Source organism: Schistocerca cancellata, chromosome 2 (assembly GCF_023864275.1).
Source record: "Schistocerca cancellata isolate TAMUIC-IGC-003103 chromosome 2, iqSchCanc2.1, whole genome shotgun sequence".
Taxonomy (NCBI): domain Eukaryota; kingdom Metazoa; phylum Arthropoda; class Insecta; order Orthoptera; family Acrididae; genus Schistocerca; species Schistocerca cancellata.
The window spans coordinates 351,460,028-351,479,306 of record NC_064627.1 but is presented as its reverse complement, the minus strand read 5'-3'; the positions used below and the strand labels follow the sequence as shown (position 1 = coordinate 351,479,306).

The 19,279-nt window shown below is 44.7% G+C and overlaps 1 protein-coding gene across 4 annotated transcripts in view; it reads right to left on the bottom strand.

Moving 5' to 3' along the window:
- Positions 1-19,279, bottom strand: part of LOC126145599 (suppressor of lurcher protein 1-like) — a 579,327-nt gene that overhangs the window by 417,608 nt on the left and 142,440 nt on the right. For all 4 annotated transcript variants that reach the window (XM_049915569.1, XM_049915568.1, XM_049915571.1 and 1 more), the window contains one exon: positions 12,915-12,996. In XM_049915569.1, the coding sequence (XP_049771526.1) occupies positions 12,915-12,938 (24 nt within the window). In that variant the 5' untranslated portion in view covers positions 12,939-12,996. The remainder of the gene's footprint in view (positions 1-12,914; positions 12,997-19,279) is intronic.

Here is a 19,279-nt window from a genome sequence, read left to right as displayed (position 1 = left end):
GAGCAAAGAGGAAAGTCTATTAATCCGACTGCGTGGAGCTGGTATCTCGTCGCACATATAGTGTTGATGAGTTGGTACTACGTCGCAAGCAGGGTTGTTTGGCAGAAAGTGCTGATGTATCGTTTTACACATACACTATGTGATCAAAAGTATACGGAAACGGGAGGTCCGAGATTCAGTCACATCAGTTGATGCATGATGGTAACAAGCTAAGATCTTTTGTGTCAGTCGCTAAACGACGGACGACGAAACGAACGTGAAGCGATGTCCGGTGGTGTTTCGGAGGCGACAGTCAGAGCAAAGAGGAAAGTCTATTAATCCGACATAACATAAGTTTTTCATATTGGGTACATTGTACTGCCACCTACTGCCACGTACTCCATATCAACGACCTCAGTAGTCATTACACATCGTGAGAGAGCAGAATGGGGCGTTCCGCGGAGCTCACGGACTTCAAACATGGTCAGGTGATAGTGTGTCACTTGTGTCACACGTCTGTACGCGAGTTTTCCACACTCCTAAGCAACCCTAGGTCCACTGTTTCCGATGTGACAGTGAATTGGAAACGTGAAGGGACACATACAGCACAAAAGCGTACAGGCCGACCTCGTCTGTTGACTGACAGAGACCGCCAACACTTGAAGAGCGTCTTAATGTGTGATTGGCAGACATCTATCCAGACCACCACACAGGAATTACAAACTGCATCAGGATCCACTGCAAGTACTAAAACAGTTAGGCGGGAGGTGAGGAAACTTGGATTTCATTTTAGAGCGGCACGCCGGCAAATTCCACATCACGCCTCGCTTGGTGTAAGGAGCATAAACATTGGACGATTGAACAGTGGAAAAACGTTGTGGGGAGTGACAAATCACCGTACACAATGTGGCAATGCGATGGCAGGGTGTGGGTAAGGCGAATGCCTGGTGAACCTTATCTGCCAGCGTGTGTAGTGCCAACAGTAAAATTCGGAGCGATGGTGTTATGGTGTGGTCGTGTTTATCATGGAGGGAGCTTGCACCCCTTGTTGTTTTGCGTGGGACTATCACACAGCACAGGCCTACATTGATGTTTTAAGCACCTTCTTGCTTCCCACTGTTGAAGAGCAATTCGGTGATGGCAACTGCATCTTTCAACACGATCGAGCACCTGTTGTTAATGAACGGCCTATGGCGGGGTGGTTACACGACGATGTATGTATGTATGGTATTCTGCCTTACGGCTGGTCTTCTCATGGGTTAAGCCTCTTCCACTTTTGTCTGTCCTTAGCCAGTCTTTTCATTTCTGAATATTTGCCTCCTTTGATACTGTCCAACATTTGATATCTTCTTTTATCTCTTCCCCCTTTTCCCTCCACCGTTCCTTCTATTCCTTCCTTCAATAACCAGTCCCTCCTCAAATAATGGACAATCCAGTTCCGTTTTCTCTCTCTGATGATTTTTAGCATGTTTCTCTCTTCTCCAGCTCTTCTTCATAGTTCTTCATTCCTTACTCGGTCTTCCCACTTCACTTTTTCCGTTCTTCTCCATATCCACATCTCTAGTGCCTCCAATCTTCTTTCATCTTCCTTCCTCAATGTCCAGGTTTCCGCACCATGTAGTGCAACACCCCAGATGTAGCATTTGGCAAGTCTTTTTCTCAGTTCTTTGTTTAGTGGTCCACAACGTAATTTCTGTCTCCTCTTGAATCCTTCTTTAGCCATTGCAATTCTTTTCCTAATTTCTGTTCAGCAGTACATTCATCCATTACTACACTTCCCAAGTAATTGAAGTTATTCACTTGCTCTGTTTCCTCATCCCCTATTTTCGTACGGCATTTTCTCCCATTTCCTCCCATTGATCTCGAGAAGGCCTTTGACTCCTTCAGATGGGACAAACAGATGGAAATCTTAAGGAAACATGGAGTTGACTGGAGAGATAGACCGCTCATTAGAAATTCATATTTGAACCGGAGAGCAAGAGTAAAAATAAGAGGTGTGATGAGTGAAGAAATTGAACTGGGAAGAGGTGTAAGACAAGGTGGTTATTTATCACCAACATGAAAATAACATCCCTGTCAAAGGTTGACCTGCACAAACTCCTGACCGGATTCCTACAGAACACGTTTGAGATATTTTCGAACGCCGACTTCGTGCCAGGCCTCACTGACCGACATCGATACCTCTCCTCAGTGTAGCAATCCGTGGAGAATGGGCTGCCATTCCCCAAGAAACCTTCCAGCACCTGATTGAACGTGAGCCTGCGAGAGTGGTAGCTGTCATCAAGCCTAAGGGTGGACCACCACCATAATGAATTCCAGAATTACCGACGGAGGGCGCTACGAACTTTTAAGTCATTTTCAGACAGAAAGAATATCGATGCATGGGAGAGCTGTGTCGCGACGCGTGCCAAGGACGTCGTCGACACGTTAGAAACTGGCATCAGGACCTCCAATAGACATCCCGTTAGGAAGTTATGCTGACTGGTCCATGTTTTCCACTTACGTTTTATATAAAAGGCTGCTGCCCGTGCTCGGGCGTTAACCAGTCCCGGCCGTCCACTGCGGAAGTGTAGGGTGAGAGTGTCACAGCGTACTTTAAATATGTGTCCTATGTACAGGAAATAACTGGAGGCTGCCTGAAGTCTGCGACTTATCAGCGCCAATAGGGAGAGGACGGGTGCCGCATGATTTCGTTTTGACGCCACGCAGTGGTTCAGGTATTCCACACGTTGCAGGTGGTTCAAGATTCTGGCGCACCATCATGTGTACAACCTGTATAGCCGTCGGCAGTTTGCAATGACCGTTCCGCCCACATCCTACGTAAACCTGGCCTCCAAATATCTCTGTTCACTAACTGGATGGAGGGTGGCGACAGCGACCGGCGCGAGACTGCACCCAATATCTAGTGCCACCGACTTACTGACGTATTGAAGGCTGCCCGCAGACTGTCCATGTCGCTCGATCCAGTTTAGTAATTCGAGGGCATCATCGGTGGATCGAACCAGCAGTAGCATGTAGTGAGCGTATGTCCTGTAGCAGAAGGTGACGTTACGCAGTGTGATGTCAGATAGCTTGTGATTAATATTCCCGATGATTGGCACGAGCTGGATTCCATAAAGGTGAGTAGAAATGGTGCAACCTTGTCGCAGAAACCTGTTAATGGATACTGAGCCCACCGTCCGTCCTTTGACCTGGACGTGAGAGCTGGCTACTGCCAGAAGGCTCTGCAGGGTGTTGATGAGCCCTGGGGCAATTCAGTCCATCACCTGAAGGAGGGAGCTACGGTGCGCTCTATCGAAGACCTGATTGAAATCGATGGAGCCGAATGCCACTCTCAAGCAACACGCCAAGGCGATCGCTATTAAGTTTCTGCAGTCGCTGGTATCCATTTGCATTGTAAGAGGTCCGAGCAGATGTAATTTCGATGTATTGCTCATGCGCTGCCTGCGATATGCAAGGTATAAGAGAATCGCTGACCAGAGAGCAGTGTTGACTGCAATAGGAACTGTGTAGCTGTAGCAGTAAGTTGTTGCTAGCCTGGAGTCTGCTCTGGTCTGGTATGGTGTATCGTGTTGGCTGGCCGGTCGCGGTGCAGCGATGCCGGAGCCTCAGTATTATTGTATAAGGTAAAAAGCAGCCTCGCGCATATCTAGTAATGTTATCTCAAGTCGCATGTAAATGTTTTAAAACTCTTGTAATAATAATCTTCCTCATAAAAAGTAACTTTTAACAACCATTCATTTCAATTTAAAGAATTTACTAATTTGTCCCATCCATGATCATCTCGATTATTGCAATAGAAAAATCAGTTGCTCCCTTTCATAAATGACAGATAGGTCGGCCAGCATTGCACAGAGCTGTGCCGGAAAAAATTATTGTAAGAGCAGAGATATCCGGCGATTTCACTGAGGTAAGAATTTTTCGTTTTTTCATTCAGAATGATCTTTCAGGGCCATGACGCAGCACTGTTGTCGTCCAAAATTTACCAGGTTAAATTCACAGTGAATTATTGAAAAGTCATAAGTGTGCGTCAATGTAGTTGATAGGTTGCTTATTTTGTTTTATTACCAGGTTACTGAATTTATTTTTTTATTGGGATGTTACACTGAATGTGAACGACATAATTATAATTTTTACTATTGAGAGGTTTAGGAATTTTTCTGTTGTGAGGTTACATTAAAATTAGAATCTTATCCATAATATCCCTGTTCTGTGGTGAGAATCATTGGCAGAGTCTTCTTAACGAGACTTGCCAAAAGCCTGGCGATGATCCTGTAATCGTCGTTCAAACTTTTAAGTGGCTGACAGTCAGTGACCGATTCACATTCCGGTGGCTTGTGTGGAGGTATGAGAAGTCTTTCGACTAAGGTTGGTGGTACTGTGCAGCTCGGAGACATGATTTCTAGGAACACTGTGACCAAGTGGGATCACCATAATGTCGCGGAAGTTCCAGTAAAACTAGACTAGTATTCCATCAGGCCCTGGTGACTTATTGATTGCACCTTTATCCTCCACCCCTTCAGAGGAGACTTCTTCCATTAGCGCCATCACTCTTGGTTTTTCCATAGTGCGCGTCACCTACTGTAATGCTTCCGCAAACGCCTCATCATCTATGGTTCTTTCCCGGTAAAGATGACGAAAATTATCTCCGTGGCTTTTACTACGGTTGCTTGGGTGTTACACGAGCGACTGTCTCGCGTCGTAAAGTGTGTGGTTAACTGTGAGCTATATCGGTGCATGACCGCCACAGTTGTGATCATGGTCGGTACCTCTGCGACCATTCGGTCGTGTGTTCGCGACAGGACTGCGGGAACTTCTCATCGGCACTTCTAAACGATAATACGTGAGCCTTGATTCGGTGTCGTCTTCACCGTGACCACTAATCCCAGTCCCTGTGTGGAGGGGACGTACGGGATGTCGGTGGCTTCGATACCGTCACGCACTAATATCGCCATGTGACTACCAGGTGTCACATACGTTGTGTAACTATAAACGTTTTGGAGTGCGTTCGTTCACACTTCTTTCCTGTATCTCGTATGGTTTCTCTCAGGAGTTCGATCTTGGCAGGAGAGCCAATCATGTTGATTTTCATCGCGGCCAAACGGTAGGTCTAGCATTGCGGTGGTAGGGCAAGGTTATCCATGGTGATGGTGGGGGGGAAGCGAGAATCGCGAGTGACGTCACACAACGAAGACTTGGGCCCTCCCAATCTTATTGAAACCTTAGCGGTCTCCGGATAAGGGTCCACGATGTGGCTCCTGAAGTCTGTTCTTGTTCCATAAGGTCGTGATAGTTGACAGGAAGTGACCAAGCGGCCTCGCAGTCGGCATTGAAACCTTCCTGCACTGGAACCTACATGCTGATCACTATACGCCGCAGAGAACTGGGAGACGGATTGCTCCTTCCCCGTCCGTTCAGCAGAGGCGGACTTATTGGCAGTGGTGTCATCCTCATAATCGGCGTCCTGTAAGATCAGTTGTCCTTCCTCCTGCTGTCCTGTGGCGTCGCTTTCGTCATTTAGATGAACGCTCTTTCCGTTCTGGCATTCCGTCTCGGAAGAGGAAGTCCAAAGACTGGTTTGATGCAGCTCATCGCGCTATTCTATCCTGTGAAAGCCTCTTCATTTCCGAGTAACTATTGCAACCTACACACTTCTGAATCTCCATACTGTATTCGTCTATTGGTCTCCATCTACGAATTTTAGCCGTCACGATTCTCTCCAGTACTAAACTGGTGATCCCTTGACGTCTCAGAATGTGTCGTGTCAACCGATACCGTCTTCTAGTCAAGTTATACCACTAATTCCTCTTCTACCCAATTCTATTCAGTACCTCCTAATTAGTTACGTCATCTACCCACCTAATCTTCAGCATTATTCTGTAGCACCACATTTCTAAACTTCTATTCTTTTTTTGTCAAAACCGTATATCTTTCATGTTTCACACTCATACATGGCTACACTCCATACAAATACTTTTAGGAAAGACTTCCTGACAATTAAATCCATACTCAATGATAGCAAATTTCCCTTCTTCAGAAATGCTTTCGTTGCCATCGCCAATCTACATTTTGCGTTCTCTTTACTTCGCCCATCATCAGTTATTTTGTTGCCCAAATAGCGAAACTCATCTACTACTTTAAGTGTGTCATTTCCTAATATAATTCCCTCGGTGTCACCTGATTTAATTCGACTACATTTCATTATCCTCGTTTTACTTTTGGTGATGTTCATCTTATATTTTCTTTCGAGGCACTGTCCATCCCGTTCAACTGTTCTTCCAAGTCCTTAGCTGTCTCTGACAGAATTACAAGGTCATCGGAAAACCTCAAGGTTTTAATTTCTTCTCCCTGGATTTTTATTCTTACTCAAAATTTTTCTTTAGTTTCCTTTACTACCTGTTCAACGTACAGATTGGATAACATTGGTGATAGACTACAACCCCGTCTCAATCCCTTCTCAACGATTACTTCCCTTTCGTGCCCCTTGACTCTTAGCCGGCCGCGGTGGTCTAGCGGTTCTAGCGCTGCAGTCCGGAACCGCGGGACTGCTACGGTCGCAGGTTCGAATCCTGCCTCGGGCATGGGTGTGTGTGATGTCCTTAGGTTAGTTAGGTTTAAGTAGTTCTAAGTTCTAGGGGACTTATGACCTAAGATGTTGAGTCCCATAGTGCTCAGAGCCATTTGAACCCCTTGACTCTTATAACCGCCTTCTGGTTTCTGTACAAATTGTAAACAGCCTTACGATCCCAGGATTTTACTCCTGCCACCTTCAGAATTTGAAAGAGAGTATTCCAGTCAAGATTGTCAAATCTCTCTCTATGTCTACAAATGCTGTACACGCTGGTTTGCCTTTCCATAACCTAACTTCTAAGATAAGACGTAGGGTCAGTATTGCCATGCGTGTTCCTGCGTTTCTACGGGATCCAAACTTATCTTCCCCGAGGTCGACTTATACAAGTTTTTCCATTCGTCTGTAAAGAATTCGTGTTAGTATTTTACAACCGTGACTTATTAAACCGAAATTTCGGTAATTTTCACAGTTGTTAGCACCTGATTTCTTGGCCAACACATGGAAAAGTGTGGTCATGTCTGACTCTCCCAATGCTATCAGTAGTTCTAAAGGATTGTTGTTTGCCAGCAGGGCCTTTTTTGATTTAGGTCTTCCAGTGCTATGTCAAATTTTTCACGCAGTATCATACCTCCGATTTGAACTTCATCTAAGTCCTCGTCTATTTCCACAAAATTGACCTGAAGTACATCGCCCTTGTATAGACCCTCTGTATACTTCTTACACCTTTCGGCTTTCCCTTCTTTGCTTAGAACTGGTTTTCCATCTGAGTTCTTGATATTCATACAAGCGGTTCTCTTTTCTCCAAAGGGCTCTTTAATTTTCCTGTAGGTGGCATCTTTTTTACCTCAAGTGATTCATGCTTCTATATCCTTACATTTGTCCTCTAGCCATTCCTGCTGAGTCATCGTGCATTTCCTGCCAATCTCATTTTAGACGTTTGTGTTCTCTTTCGCTTGCTCCATTTATTGTGTTTTTATATTTTTTTTCTTCCATCAATTGAATTCAGTATTTTTTGCGTTACCCAAGGACTTTTAATAGCACTCGTCTTTTTACCTACTTGGTACTCTGCTGCCTTCACGATTTCATCAGTCAAAGCTACCGATTCTTCTTCTTCTGTATTCCTTTCGCCTGTTCTTGTCAATCGTTCACAATGCTCCCCTTTAAACTCTCTACAACTTGTGTTTCTTTCAGTTTAGCCAGGTTCCATCTGCTTAAATTCCTTAAATTGCGGTTTTTTAAGTTTTAATCTACACTTCATATCCAGTAAATTGTGTTCACAGTTCACGTCTGCCCCTGGAAATGAATCGCAATTTAAAATATGGTTCCGAAATCTCTGCCTTCCTATTATATAACCAAACTGAAACCTCCAGTGGTCTCTTCCACATATGTTATCTTCTTTCATGATACTTAAACTAGCTGTAAGCTATGATTATACTATGCTAAGAGCAAAATTCTACCAGGCGGCTTCCTCTTTCATTACTTTCTGCCAGTCCATATTCACCTACTGTTCTTCCTTCTCTTCCTTTCCCTACTCTCGGATTCCAGTCCCCCATGACTATTAAATTTTCGTCTTCCTTAACTATCTGAAAAATTTCTTTTATCTCATCATACATATTTTCAGTCTCTTCATCATCTGTCGAGTTGGCATATAAACATGTACTACTTGGGCAGCTGTGGACTCTTGTCTATCTTTGCTATAATAATGCGTTTACTGTGTTATTCATAGTAAGTTATCCATGTTCCTATATTTTAGTCATTATCAAAGCTAGCTCTAATTGAGTTTATATTTATGACCCTGTAATCACCTGACCGGATGTCCTATTCCTTCTGCCACCGAAGTTTACTAATTTCCACTATATATATCTCCAACCTATCCATTTACTAACCTACATGCCCGATTAAAGGATCTAAATTCCACTCTCCGATCCGTAGAATACCAGTTTTGTTTCTCCTGATGACGACGTCCTCCAGTCCCCGCCCGGAGATCTGAATGGGGGACTATTTTACCTCTTGAATATTTTACCCAATAGGACCCTATAGTCATCTTGCCATACAGTAGAGCTGCATGCTCTCGGGAAAAATTACAGCTGTAGTTTCCCCTTGCTTACAGCCGTTCGCAGTACCTGAACAGCAAGGCCGTTTCGGTTGATGCTGCAAGGCCTAATCAGTCAGTCATCGAGACTGTTGCCCCTGCAACCATTGAAAAGGCTACTGCTCCTCTTCAGGAATCACACGTGCGTCTGTCCTCTCAACAGATAAACCTCCGTTGGGGTTGCACCTACGGTACGACAATCTGCATCGCTGAGGCCCGCGAGCGTCCCACCAGGGGCAAAATCCGTGGTTCATGGGGATGGTACAATAAGGATTATATCCTGCTGTCAGCGGTGCCTCCAGTGTTTGATGGTATCGATGGCATTGTACGGAGTTCTGCTAGCTAAGCTGACTGATCGGTCCGCACAGGGCGGTTCCAGAGCTGCAACGTCGATCTGTTGCGTCTGGACCGGCGGAGACGCGGTGGGCGTTGCCGCGTAAGTTACTGGAAGGGTTGCCGGTGACGGTGGAGGTGCCACGTCCTGCGGAAGAAGTTGTATGGCCGGATATGGAGGCACTCGGAACGTCGGTGACCTTCCTTCCTGCATCCGGAATACGTTGCAGGTTGGCCGTCACAAATATTCTATTGCTCGTCAGCCTCCTATTTCGAGGTATGATGGTACGCGTCTTCGGAGTTCAGTGCTTGCCTGTATACTCCGTTGAGTACTGGATACGTCTTAATTTGAGTCTACTTTTCTGCCACGTGTTCTTGTACTGCCGGTTCCCGTCAGATCACCGAAGTTAAGCGCAGTCGGGCTCGGCTAGCACTTGGATGGGTGGCCATCCGGTCTGCCGACCGCTGTTGGCAAGCGAGGTTCACTCAGCCCTTGTGAGGAAAACTGAGGAACTACTTGATTGAGAAGTAGCAGCTCCGGTCTCGGAATCTAAAATCCGGCCGGGAGAGCGGTGTGCTGACCACATGCCCCTCCATATCCGCATCGAGTGATGCCTATGAGCTGAAGATGACACGGCGGCCGGTCAGTACCATTGGGCCTTCATGGCCTGTTCGGGAGGAGTTTAGATTATTACTTGTACTGTGCCGTAGGGGCGGAGCATCGGCACAATGACCTCCGCCGGCAGGATGTGCGTATAGGCCAAAGTCTCAGTCCGGTATAGTCACCTCGACTTTGCCAACATTTCAGTCTGTGTGGCAGAAGGGAGTCCTTACACCATCTCTGGAAGAACCCTGTCTCATGTAACGTCGATAATAAGATTCACGTATACCGTGTTGCTTACGATCGGAAAGAGGGCGTCGAAGATGTCGGGATCTTGGCCTGTGCCTTCAAAAAGCGCTGGACGTCGAGTATTTTCGGTCTGTCAAAGTCATTTCGAAAAGCTATTTTCAGTTTTCGGTACTGGCGCGGTACGGAGTCACGTTAATATCGGGCGGAGGATGTAAACAAGGCGCGCTTACTAGCGCTACAGGCGGAAACTCACAGCACATCTGGTCTGCTCGGCTGCTAAAGCCGGACTGCCCCTAGACCATAACACTCATTATTTACATATGACCAAGAAATTTTCAGCGAATGGGCAAGTGAATGCATGCGCGCCACATCCGTGCGGCTGCTCACAGAGCTGTAACAGCCGCGTCGCGGTGTTCAAGTGACCACTCGACTGTCATTACGCGAAGTAGCATCGATAGACTTTGGCAGCTTCTGCCGATGTACCGGAAGAGTATTCGCGCTCTCCCTCTCCCAATGAAGTCACGTGAACTCCACGCGGAAGGGGCACGCGCTTGCAGTGGTCTAGTAGTTAACGCTCCTTGCTTTCCCTCCGGCCGACGTTCTCAACATAGTCGTCTTTGGAAACCATGTGTTTGTTAGTAACATCTAGGATGAAACCAATTCTGAACATATGCATAATGATAAAGGCTCATCAGCTAGCCGTTGACGTAGAATTTAGCAGCGAATTATGTTTGAGATAATTCTACCTTGTATGGGTCACTGATCAAAGCGAGTGACGTAGGTTTGCCCGTGATAGTTCCAAGTGCCAGAGATCCTGTACGGATTCCTTAATACCAACGGTGTTTTTCCATTCTTCCAGGCTGGTAAGTGTACTTTGCGACACTGAAGTTATGAATTTTCTAGATGTGGGAGACGCCATAGTCATCAGCCAAACATTGAAGATGTGAGTTCAGCCAGAAACTCCTCACACACAAAATGTGGTAGCTTCCACGTGAACTAATCTAGGTTATTTCCATGCACTTGTAACCTGCAGAATCAGCGTTTGACATCGTCCATCATCGGCTACTTGAATTCCCGTGTAACGCAAGTGTCTCCACACAGATCACGGGTTCAAGAACTTCTGTCGTTTGTCAGGTTAGAGCTGATTGATTTCTTGAAATCTTTGATTTTATGATTAACATAAATCTGATGAGTAATGAAACGAATTTGCAATCAATACTTTGCTCAAATATTGTGAAATCAGATATAGTCAACATACAGCGACAACAAGTTTCCAGTTGGTCGTACTATTGTGAGAAAGCGTATATCGTCCACGAATTCCCCATCATGACTGGGAGACGCAGCAGGTTAGAAATGAAACATGTCCTCTGCTGGTAACAAGAATCCACGAACTTTTCGATTCAGTGAAAGTATGGCTAAGAATCAGTGATTACAAGGCCACTTTCCGTCATCAATCGCTGGTGTGGACAGAAAACTTAGGGAAGATAGAACATATTTCTATTTAAGATATATATAATTAAAATGAAGTTTCTATTCGCTGACGCCATGGAAGATTGTGAAGGATAGGAAGAAAGAATCGTGGTTCAGTAACGATGTTGGAAAAATTAATATGTTATCTTAGAGTTGCATGGCATATTCAAAAGAAATTCAAGCTGCCGAACAAAAGATGACACTACAAACAACAATGAAAGACACCTATGAGCGAATCATCCAAGAAATTCAATAGCAAGAACTCACATTGAGAAAAGTTTTGGTACTATGTAAAATCAGTCATTAGAAAGTAGTTATATGTCCAGGCACTCGTTCAGCGTAATAGGTACCTAAAAGAAGACAGTAAAATGAAGCTTAAATAATTCCGTATGTCAAAGTTGCTTCACGAAAGAAGTCAGCAAATAGTGGAAAGTCGTTGAACCAGATGGGTCAGATGCTGGATTCAATATAAAAAACTTCCATACGAAATTGACAGAAACATCTCACAGAACGTCTCTCAAACTACGAACTGACGTGACTGGAAGATGCAGCTGATAATAATGTTACTTAAAATCTGTCTTGATTGCAAATTTTTATTTATATGAACGGTTTCGGCCCATTCAGGACCATCTTCAGATCTGATATTTCAGTTGGACGGGTTACTCCTGTAACTGAAATATCAGATCTGAAGATGGTTCTGAATGATCCGCAACCGGTCATATGAATAAAAAATTTGCAATCAAGACGGATTTTAAGTAACATTATAAAATCACTTATTGCTCTTATCCCATAAGACATTATGTCTGTTTTTGCAAAGATAATAATATGGTTCGTAGAGCACACGGGAAGGTCTGTACTCCTGTATAACGTCAGTAAGATGCAGTATTTGGGAAGATATTCTGTGTTCGTGAAAGATGATTTTAAATAGCACTTTGTATAAACAAAATCACTTTGTATAAATCAAGGCTGTCTCACCAAACACTGATCGTGTGCAATCTATCTTACTCTGTTATTTACACCATGTGTATCTCCAAAGAATCATCAGTCACAGTATCTCTGCTGTTTGAGCAGATATATGCAATTTCGTCTGTACAACACGTGAATTGAATGAACTTAACAAGTACTACTTATTATGCGTGCCCTGCGATTCCGTGTCACAAAGAAAAATGTTGGATTACTTCTCGTTACAAAATGTTTTTCTGTTTCTTCTAAATGCATTTTTTTGTCCCCATTCAATAGAGCTGTCCCAAATTAGCCCGTGCTGCATTCAGCTGAACGACATGTGCTTACAAGTCCAGCAATACACGTGAAATAATCAGTATATTAGCAGAAACTGAGTAGAAGTTCTGCAAATCGTCAGCATACAGAATTTCGGAGGACGGCTTTAGCTGTGTTTACAATCTCATTAGATATCCAAAGTTAAAGTTGTATAATCTGTTGAGTCGTGTATTAACAATTTGTTGTCCTAATCCTGAAATTATTTTTTCTTCAGAATCAATATGAGCCCTGTCGAATATTCGCAAGTATTGATTTTAGTACGTAAGAAGAGACTGATTAACTGCAACAAAAGTCCAATTTACTCGTACTGTATGTCTCCATAGAATTAATTTATTACTTACCTCCATCACACTATCCAGCAGCATACTGAGACATCATCTTGCACTGGGATGAGAACCGCTTATGCCTGAGCATCACGCTTCTCTGGAAAGAAATAGAGGAAAATTAATTCACTCAGGGAATGGTATTAATAAAAACCATTCATTATAAATAAAAGTGCGAATGACTATCAAACTTCGTTCTACAGTGAGCCTCACGAAACTTAGAGTGAAGAGTACGTCTTAAAATCGTGATGTGTTTCGGACTGACCATCCCACAGAGATTTCTTGCTTTTATTTTCAGAATGAGCCATGTCCGCTACTAGGAACACTCACCTAAAAATCATTGTAATACAAAGGGAAGAAACTACCATTTTACTGAAAGAAACGGGACGAGTAATATTGTTGTTCTGTATGAAACAGGGCATTGGTCGACGAGAAGGCCTATATCGAATGGATATGAACGAGGGAGGTATTATTGCGAGTGAATAGCCCGTAGCGGTTAAAATAAACTGATCATGGGGATATGAAACGTGAATTTGTTGTTATTGCAAACCGCAATAAAAAGCGAGCTTTTCACATAAGAAAACGTTTTTTATTATTTTTCGACGAATTGAAAAGTTTCATTCAACGAAACAAAGGCATCTAATTACCATTCATGATCGTGTTACCGGGGACAATTCCAGCTCAATATTGTGGTATTCCGAGAAAGAAACAATTTATCTCATACTGAACTCTGAAATTCTCATGTTTCGCCATATGGCTTCGATGCAATTTCTGAATACTAAAGGTATCTTTGTGTCTACCATAGGCTCTCAGAAATTTTTGTGCGGATGAACTGCGTAACATCATTTAGTAAACAAATGGTTCAAATGGCTCTGAGCACTATGGGACTTAACATCCGTGGTCATCAGTCCCCTAGAACTTAGAACTACTTAAACCTAACTAACCTGAGGACATCACACACATCCATGCCCGAGGCAGGATTCGAACCTGCGACCATATCAGTCGCGCGGTTCCGGACTGCGCGCCTAGAACCGCTAGACCACCGCGGCCGGCATTTAGTAAACAGCAATGATGAAATTCATGAAGATTTTGACAGACCACGTTGGTCATAATATTGTTGTAACATTTGAAATTTTCGATATTGCTTGACGGAATACGATTTACTATGAGAAGTAACTACAGCATGTACAGACTTTTATAAGGGCTTGGGAAATAATGAAGCGCTGAGTGGCATGTGTTGAATAATTTGACAAAAGTAATGTGATGTAGATGCTTGAGTTTTAAAACACATTTTTTTAAAAAATCGACTTAGCACTGCACGAAGCTTGCAAATCTGATACTTCTGCATCTAATGTAATAAACTTTCAGCTATGGCTAAGCTTGCTGCTTAACGACAAGTTCTCCGTAAGCTTTCAAAAACTGAGTTAAGGTGGGGATCATCGTTTAGTTACTGTTGACGCCTGACGACCTTCTGAGACGTAATTTTGTTAAGCGCGTACGTGGGATCTTTCCTGAACTCGATATAACTTTCTCAAAGTTGTCTGCTTTCAAGAGAATACCGATGATCAATTTTGTATGAGGAAGGGAACACGTGAAAATATCAGAAAATCAATACCAATGGCAAATCTAATATATGGAGGAGGATCCCTAGAAACTAATTACAATCCAGTCAAACATAATCGATTTTCCAATCAATTTCTGACGCCGAAAACGTATTAAATAAACTCAGAATATATCTCTTCACAACCAGGTACTAAGAATACTGTTATATTAGTAAAATGGTGAAGAAGATGCAACAATTGATGTGGAAGTAACCTTCCATATCAGCTGACACCGCTAACGCGCTGCTTACTGGACTCGGGTAACGCACCAGCCTCAGATCGAATCCCCCCAGCGGATTAACGTCGAGGGCCGGTGAGCAAGCAAACCTGGATGTAGTTTTTAGGCTGTTTTCCACATGCCACTAGGTGAATACTATGCTGGTACCTACGTCCCACTTCAGTTAGACTACTCGCACACATTTGAAAACACGTTCGAACTCTTTCTTGGCTTACTTACACTAGATGCAGACAGCTGGGGTACACTAATATCGTCCTGGGTGGTGCAGGGTGGCGGCAGGAACGACATCCGGCCACCCTCTGACACTTAACATCACCAAATCCAACCCGCATTGCAGCGGGACAAAGACCCAAAGAAAATGAAGAACAATTGATGGAGATGTCTGGTTATGTCTATATCATCGCGAATTTAACTGAAAAGGTAAATAAAAACATATTTTAACCAAAATATTGTTAACAATATGTTTACCACTTTCCTTGTTTCATTCAGCTTGTCACTCAATAACTTTCACGGGAAAAACTATGAAAATCACAGCATAAGGAACTTAAGTCTACAGATATTAAACATCTGTTGTTCCGTTCTTCTGGGAGAAATGACTATTGAGAGAGCCTGCGAAACATTGTGAAACTCTTATTAAAGATCACTAAATTTTCGCTCAAATTCATTCTCTTCTTAGGACCGGACACACTGGCGAAGAAGCCCGAGGAGATTTCCTTTTAACCAATAAACCAATTTCTATCATCACAGGAAAAAAGAACTCTCACTTTTTCAGGTGCATGATACAAAAGGACAAGGATGGCCCTCGTCAAAATGAAATGTTGCGGTTTCCCAGCATTGCCACACAACTGGAAACCCGAGAGCTTATGGTCAGCAGTATACATCAGGATCATACATTCATTCATTCATTGATAATGAGAGCACTTAGTGACTTAACACAAGTTTTAAACGAATTTTATAAATTTTTCTAATCTTATTCTGGATTGTAATACTCATGTCGGGTGTCCAGCCGCAACATATCGTCATCTGGACACAATATTTCGGCGGAACAGTTCCGGCGAGTTAATGCGATGGCTTCCTCACCTGAACATGGCGGCCAGGTGGACCGCCGAAATATTGTGTCCAGGTGGATATATGTTCCGGCTAGAGACACGACATGAATATCACAAATTACTACGCTCGGAAAGTTTACGGAACCTTATTCTCGATTAAATACTAACAGTCAATTGTTTACTGATTTGTAAGTATTCAAAGAAGTTCGATTACTTAAAGAATAGTGGGTTTACTGACTATTTACTATCTGGAAAGAATCACAGAGGTGTTAAGAATCGCTACATCCCATAGAGGTAGGAATAAAAGGTGAATGACAGATCACGTGCAGAAATTTCAACCAAATATTTAGATACCTTACTTATGATTTGTAAAATCATACTTTGACAGTAAGATTCCCCACTACCACTAGGTGCGAAGGATGGATGAGAAGAGTTGGCATAAAAAGTTCGAAAACAACCTATTTCCTTTATATAGCTGACTGAATACTTTCAAAAGATTAAGTACAATTAATCTCTGACCTATGCTCTACGTTGTGCTAACCAAGGCGTGAGAACGAGTACTGCAGCGGGGGTAATAGTTTTGCCAACATGTTTAGTGACCTAGTATCAAGCCAAACGTCTGAATAGCACACAGAAATTTATGAGCCTCTTTCCAGTCGCATGAAGTAAAACTGCAAAGATTCAGATTTATATACACTCCTGGAAATGGAAAAAAGAACACATTGACACCGGTGTGTCAGACCCACCATACTTGCTCCGGACACTGCGAGAGGGCTGTACAAGCAATGATCACACGCACGGCACAGCGGACACACCAGGAACCGCGGTGTTGGCCGTCGAATGGCGCTACCTGTGCAGCATTTGTGCACCGCCGCCGTCAGTGTCAGCCAGTTTGCCGTGGCATACGGAGCTCCATCGCAGTCTTTAACACTGGTAGCATGCCGCGACAGCGTGGACGTGAACCGTATGTGCAGTTGACGGACTTTGAGCGAGGGCGTATAGTGGGCATGCGGGAGGCCGGGTGGACGTACCGCCGAATTGCTCAACACGTGGGGCGTGAGGTCTCCACAGTACATCGATGTTGTCGCCAGTGGTCGGCGGAAGGTGCACGTGCCCGTCGACCTGGGACAGGACCGCAGCGACGCACGGATGCACGCCAAGACCGTAGGATCCTACGCAGTGCCGTAGGGGAACGCACTGCCACTTCCCAGCAAATTAGGGACACTGTTGCTCCTGGGGTATCGGCGAGGACCATTCGCAACCGTCTCCATGAAGCTGGGCTACGGTCCCGCACACCGTTAGGCCGTCTTCCGCTCACGCCCCAACATCGTGCAGCCCGCCTCCAGTGGTGTCGTGACAGGCGTGAATGGAGGGACGAATGGAGACGTGTCGTCTTCAGCGATGAGAGTCGCTTCTGCCTTGGTGCCAATGATGGTCGTATGCGTGTTTGGCGCCGTGCAGGTGAGCGCCACAATCAGGACTGCATACGACCGAGGCACACACGGCCAACACCCGGCATCATGGTGTGGGGAGCGATCTCCTACACTGGCCGTACACCACTGGTGATCGTCGAGGGGACACTGAATAGGGCACGGTACATCCAAACCGTCATCGAACCCATCGTTCTACCATTCCTAGACCGGCAAGGGAACTTGCTGTTCCAACAGGACAATGCACGTCCGCATGTATCCCGTGCCACCCAACGTGCTCTAGAAGGTGTAAGTCAACTACCCTGGCCAGCAAGATCTCCGGATCTGTCTCCCATTGAGCATGTTTGGGACTGGATGAAGCATCGTCTCACGCGGTCTGTACGTCCAGCACGAACGCTGGTCCAACTGAGGCGCCAGGTGGAAATGGCATGGCAAGCCGTTCCACAGGACTACATCCAGCATCTCTATGATCGTCTCCATGGGAGAATAGCAGCCTGCATTGCTGCGAAAGGTGGATATACACTGTACTAGTGCCGACATTGTGCATGCTCTGTTGCCTGTGTCTATGTGCCTGTGGTTCTGTCAGTGTGATCATGTGATGTATCTGACCCCAGGAATGTGTCAATAAAGTTACCCCTTCCTGGGACAATGAATTCATGGTGTTCTTATTTCAATTTCCAGGAGTGTATGTGTGTGTGTATATGTGTGTGAAATATACGTCACATATGCGTATAGTCGACACCTCTTTAAGAGCCCCTGTATCGATTTTAACGAAACATCGTTCTTATATCATTTATTGCCTGGAAAGTAGTACTACCTGGGGTGGGGGTGCTAGTGATAACGGGATTAGGGACAAAGATGGAGGTAGGAAGATGTGGACGGTGGAGGGGATGAGGAGATGGACAGAGAGATGGCAAAGCACAGATGTTTGAGAAAGGGGGAGAAGGAAATAGAGAGAGGAGGAAGAGGAGATGGACAGAAAGAGGGAGAGGAGAAGGAGGTGTATAGAGAGAGGAGGGGTGGAGAAGAAGGACAGGCGTACAGGAGGGCTTCAGTGACTGAGGGGATACATAGACAGCGGGCAGGAGGAGAAGTTGCATTTAGCTGTGGGAAGGATTTGATAAAAAGGGGGGGGGGGGAGGCAGATAATGAGAGAGCGAGAAGGTGGACAGACAGAGGGGGGAAGGAGGCAGAGTAGGAGATGGAAAGGAGGGAGGACGAAATGAACTAATATAATATTAGAAGAAATAGTACCTGGGCAATTCCGGGTTTCTCAGGTATAAAATCAAAATGAATTCCGCAGACAGAGATCAGCAGAACCCAGTTCACTCCGTTCGTCTATGAGACCCAGAGTGTTGCGGACATCGACGTCCGTGTTGTGAAGTTCTGCACCATCGTTTAGTGCACAAAATCGAGCGCATCGAGTATCTGATCGGACTGTGATTTATTGCTTCCTTACACGTAGATCTCCAGAATAGGTGTACGACCGATTTTCGAATTCGGCTCGAGTATTTCGAATCCCCGCCACGTCGAATCAGAGTAAGACATCAAAGCAGTTTCCTTAGATTTGTCAGCGGTAGGATGGATCAGCACGCAGGTATTACGGAGATGAATCGTGGACTCAAGTGGGAATTCCTGAGGTGAAGACGCCGCTCTTTTCGCGTGGCACTGTTGCAGGATTTTACAGAACTGGCCTTCGAGGTCGACTACAGAACGACTGTACTGCCGCTAATGCACATTTCGCGTAAGGACCACGAAGATAAAAGAATTTAGAGCTCACACGGTGGAGTGTAGATTATTGTTCCTCCGCATCTCCATTCGCCAGTGAAACGAGAAAGGAAATTCAGCGTTACGCGGTAGCCTCCGGCATCCACCGTTCAGTGGCTTCCGAAATATATACGTGAATGTAGACGTAGATGTTTCTCTGGGAAGCTGATGTGGGTCGCTAGTACTGTTTAACGTCTAGTGGATAACGTTAGAAGCGGGGTGAGACTGTTCGGTTACGCTGCAGTGGTATATCAGAAGATAGTAACGCGAGAAGTCTGCAGCAAATTGCAGGAAGACG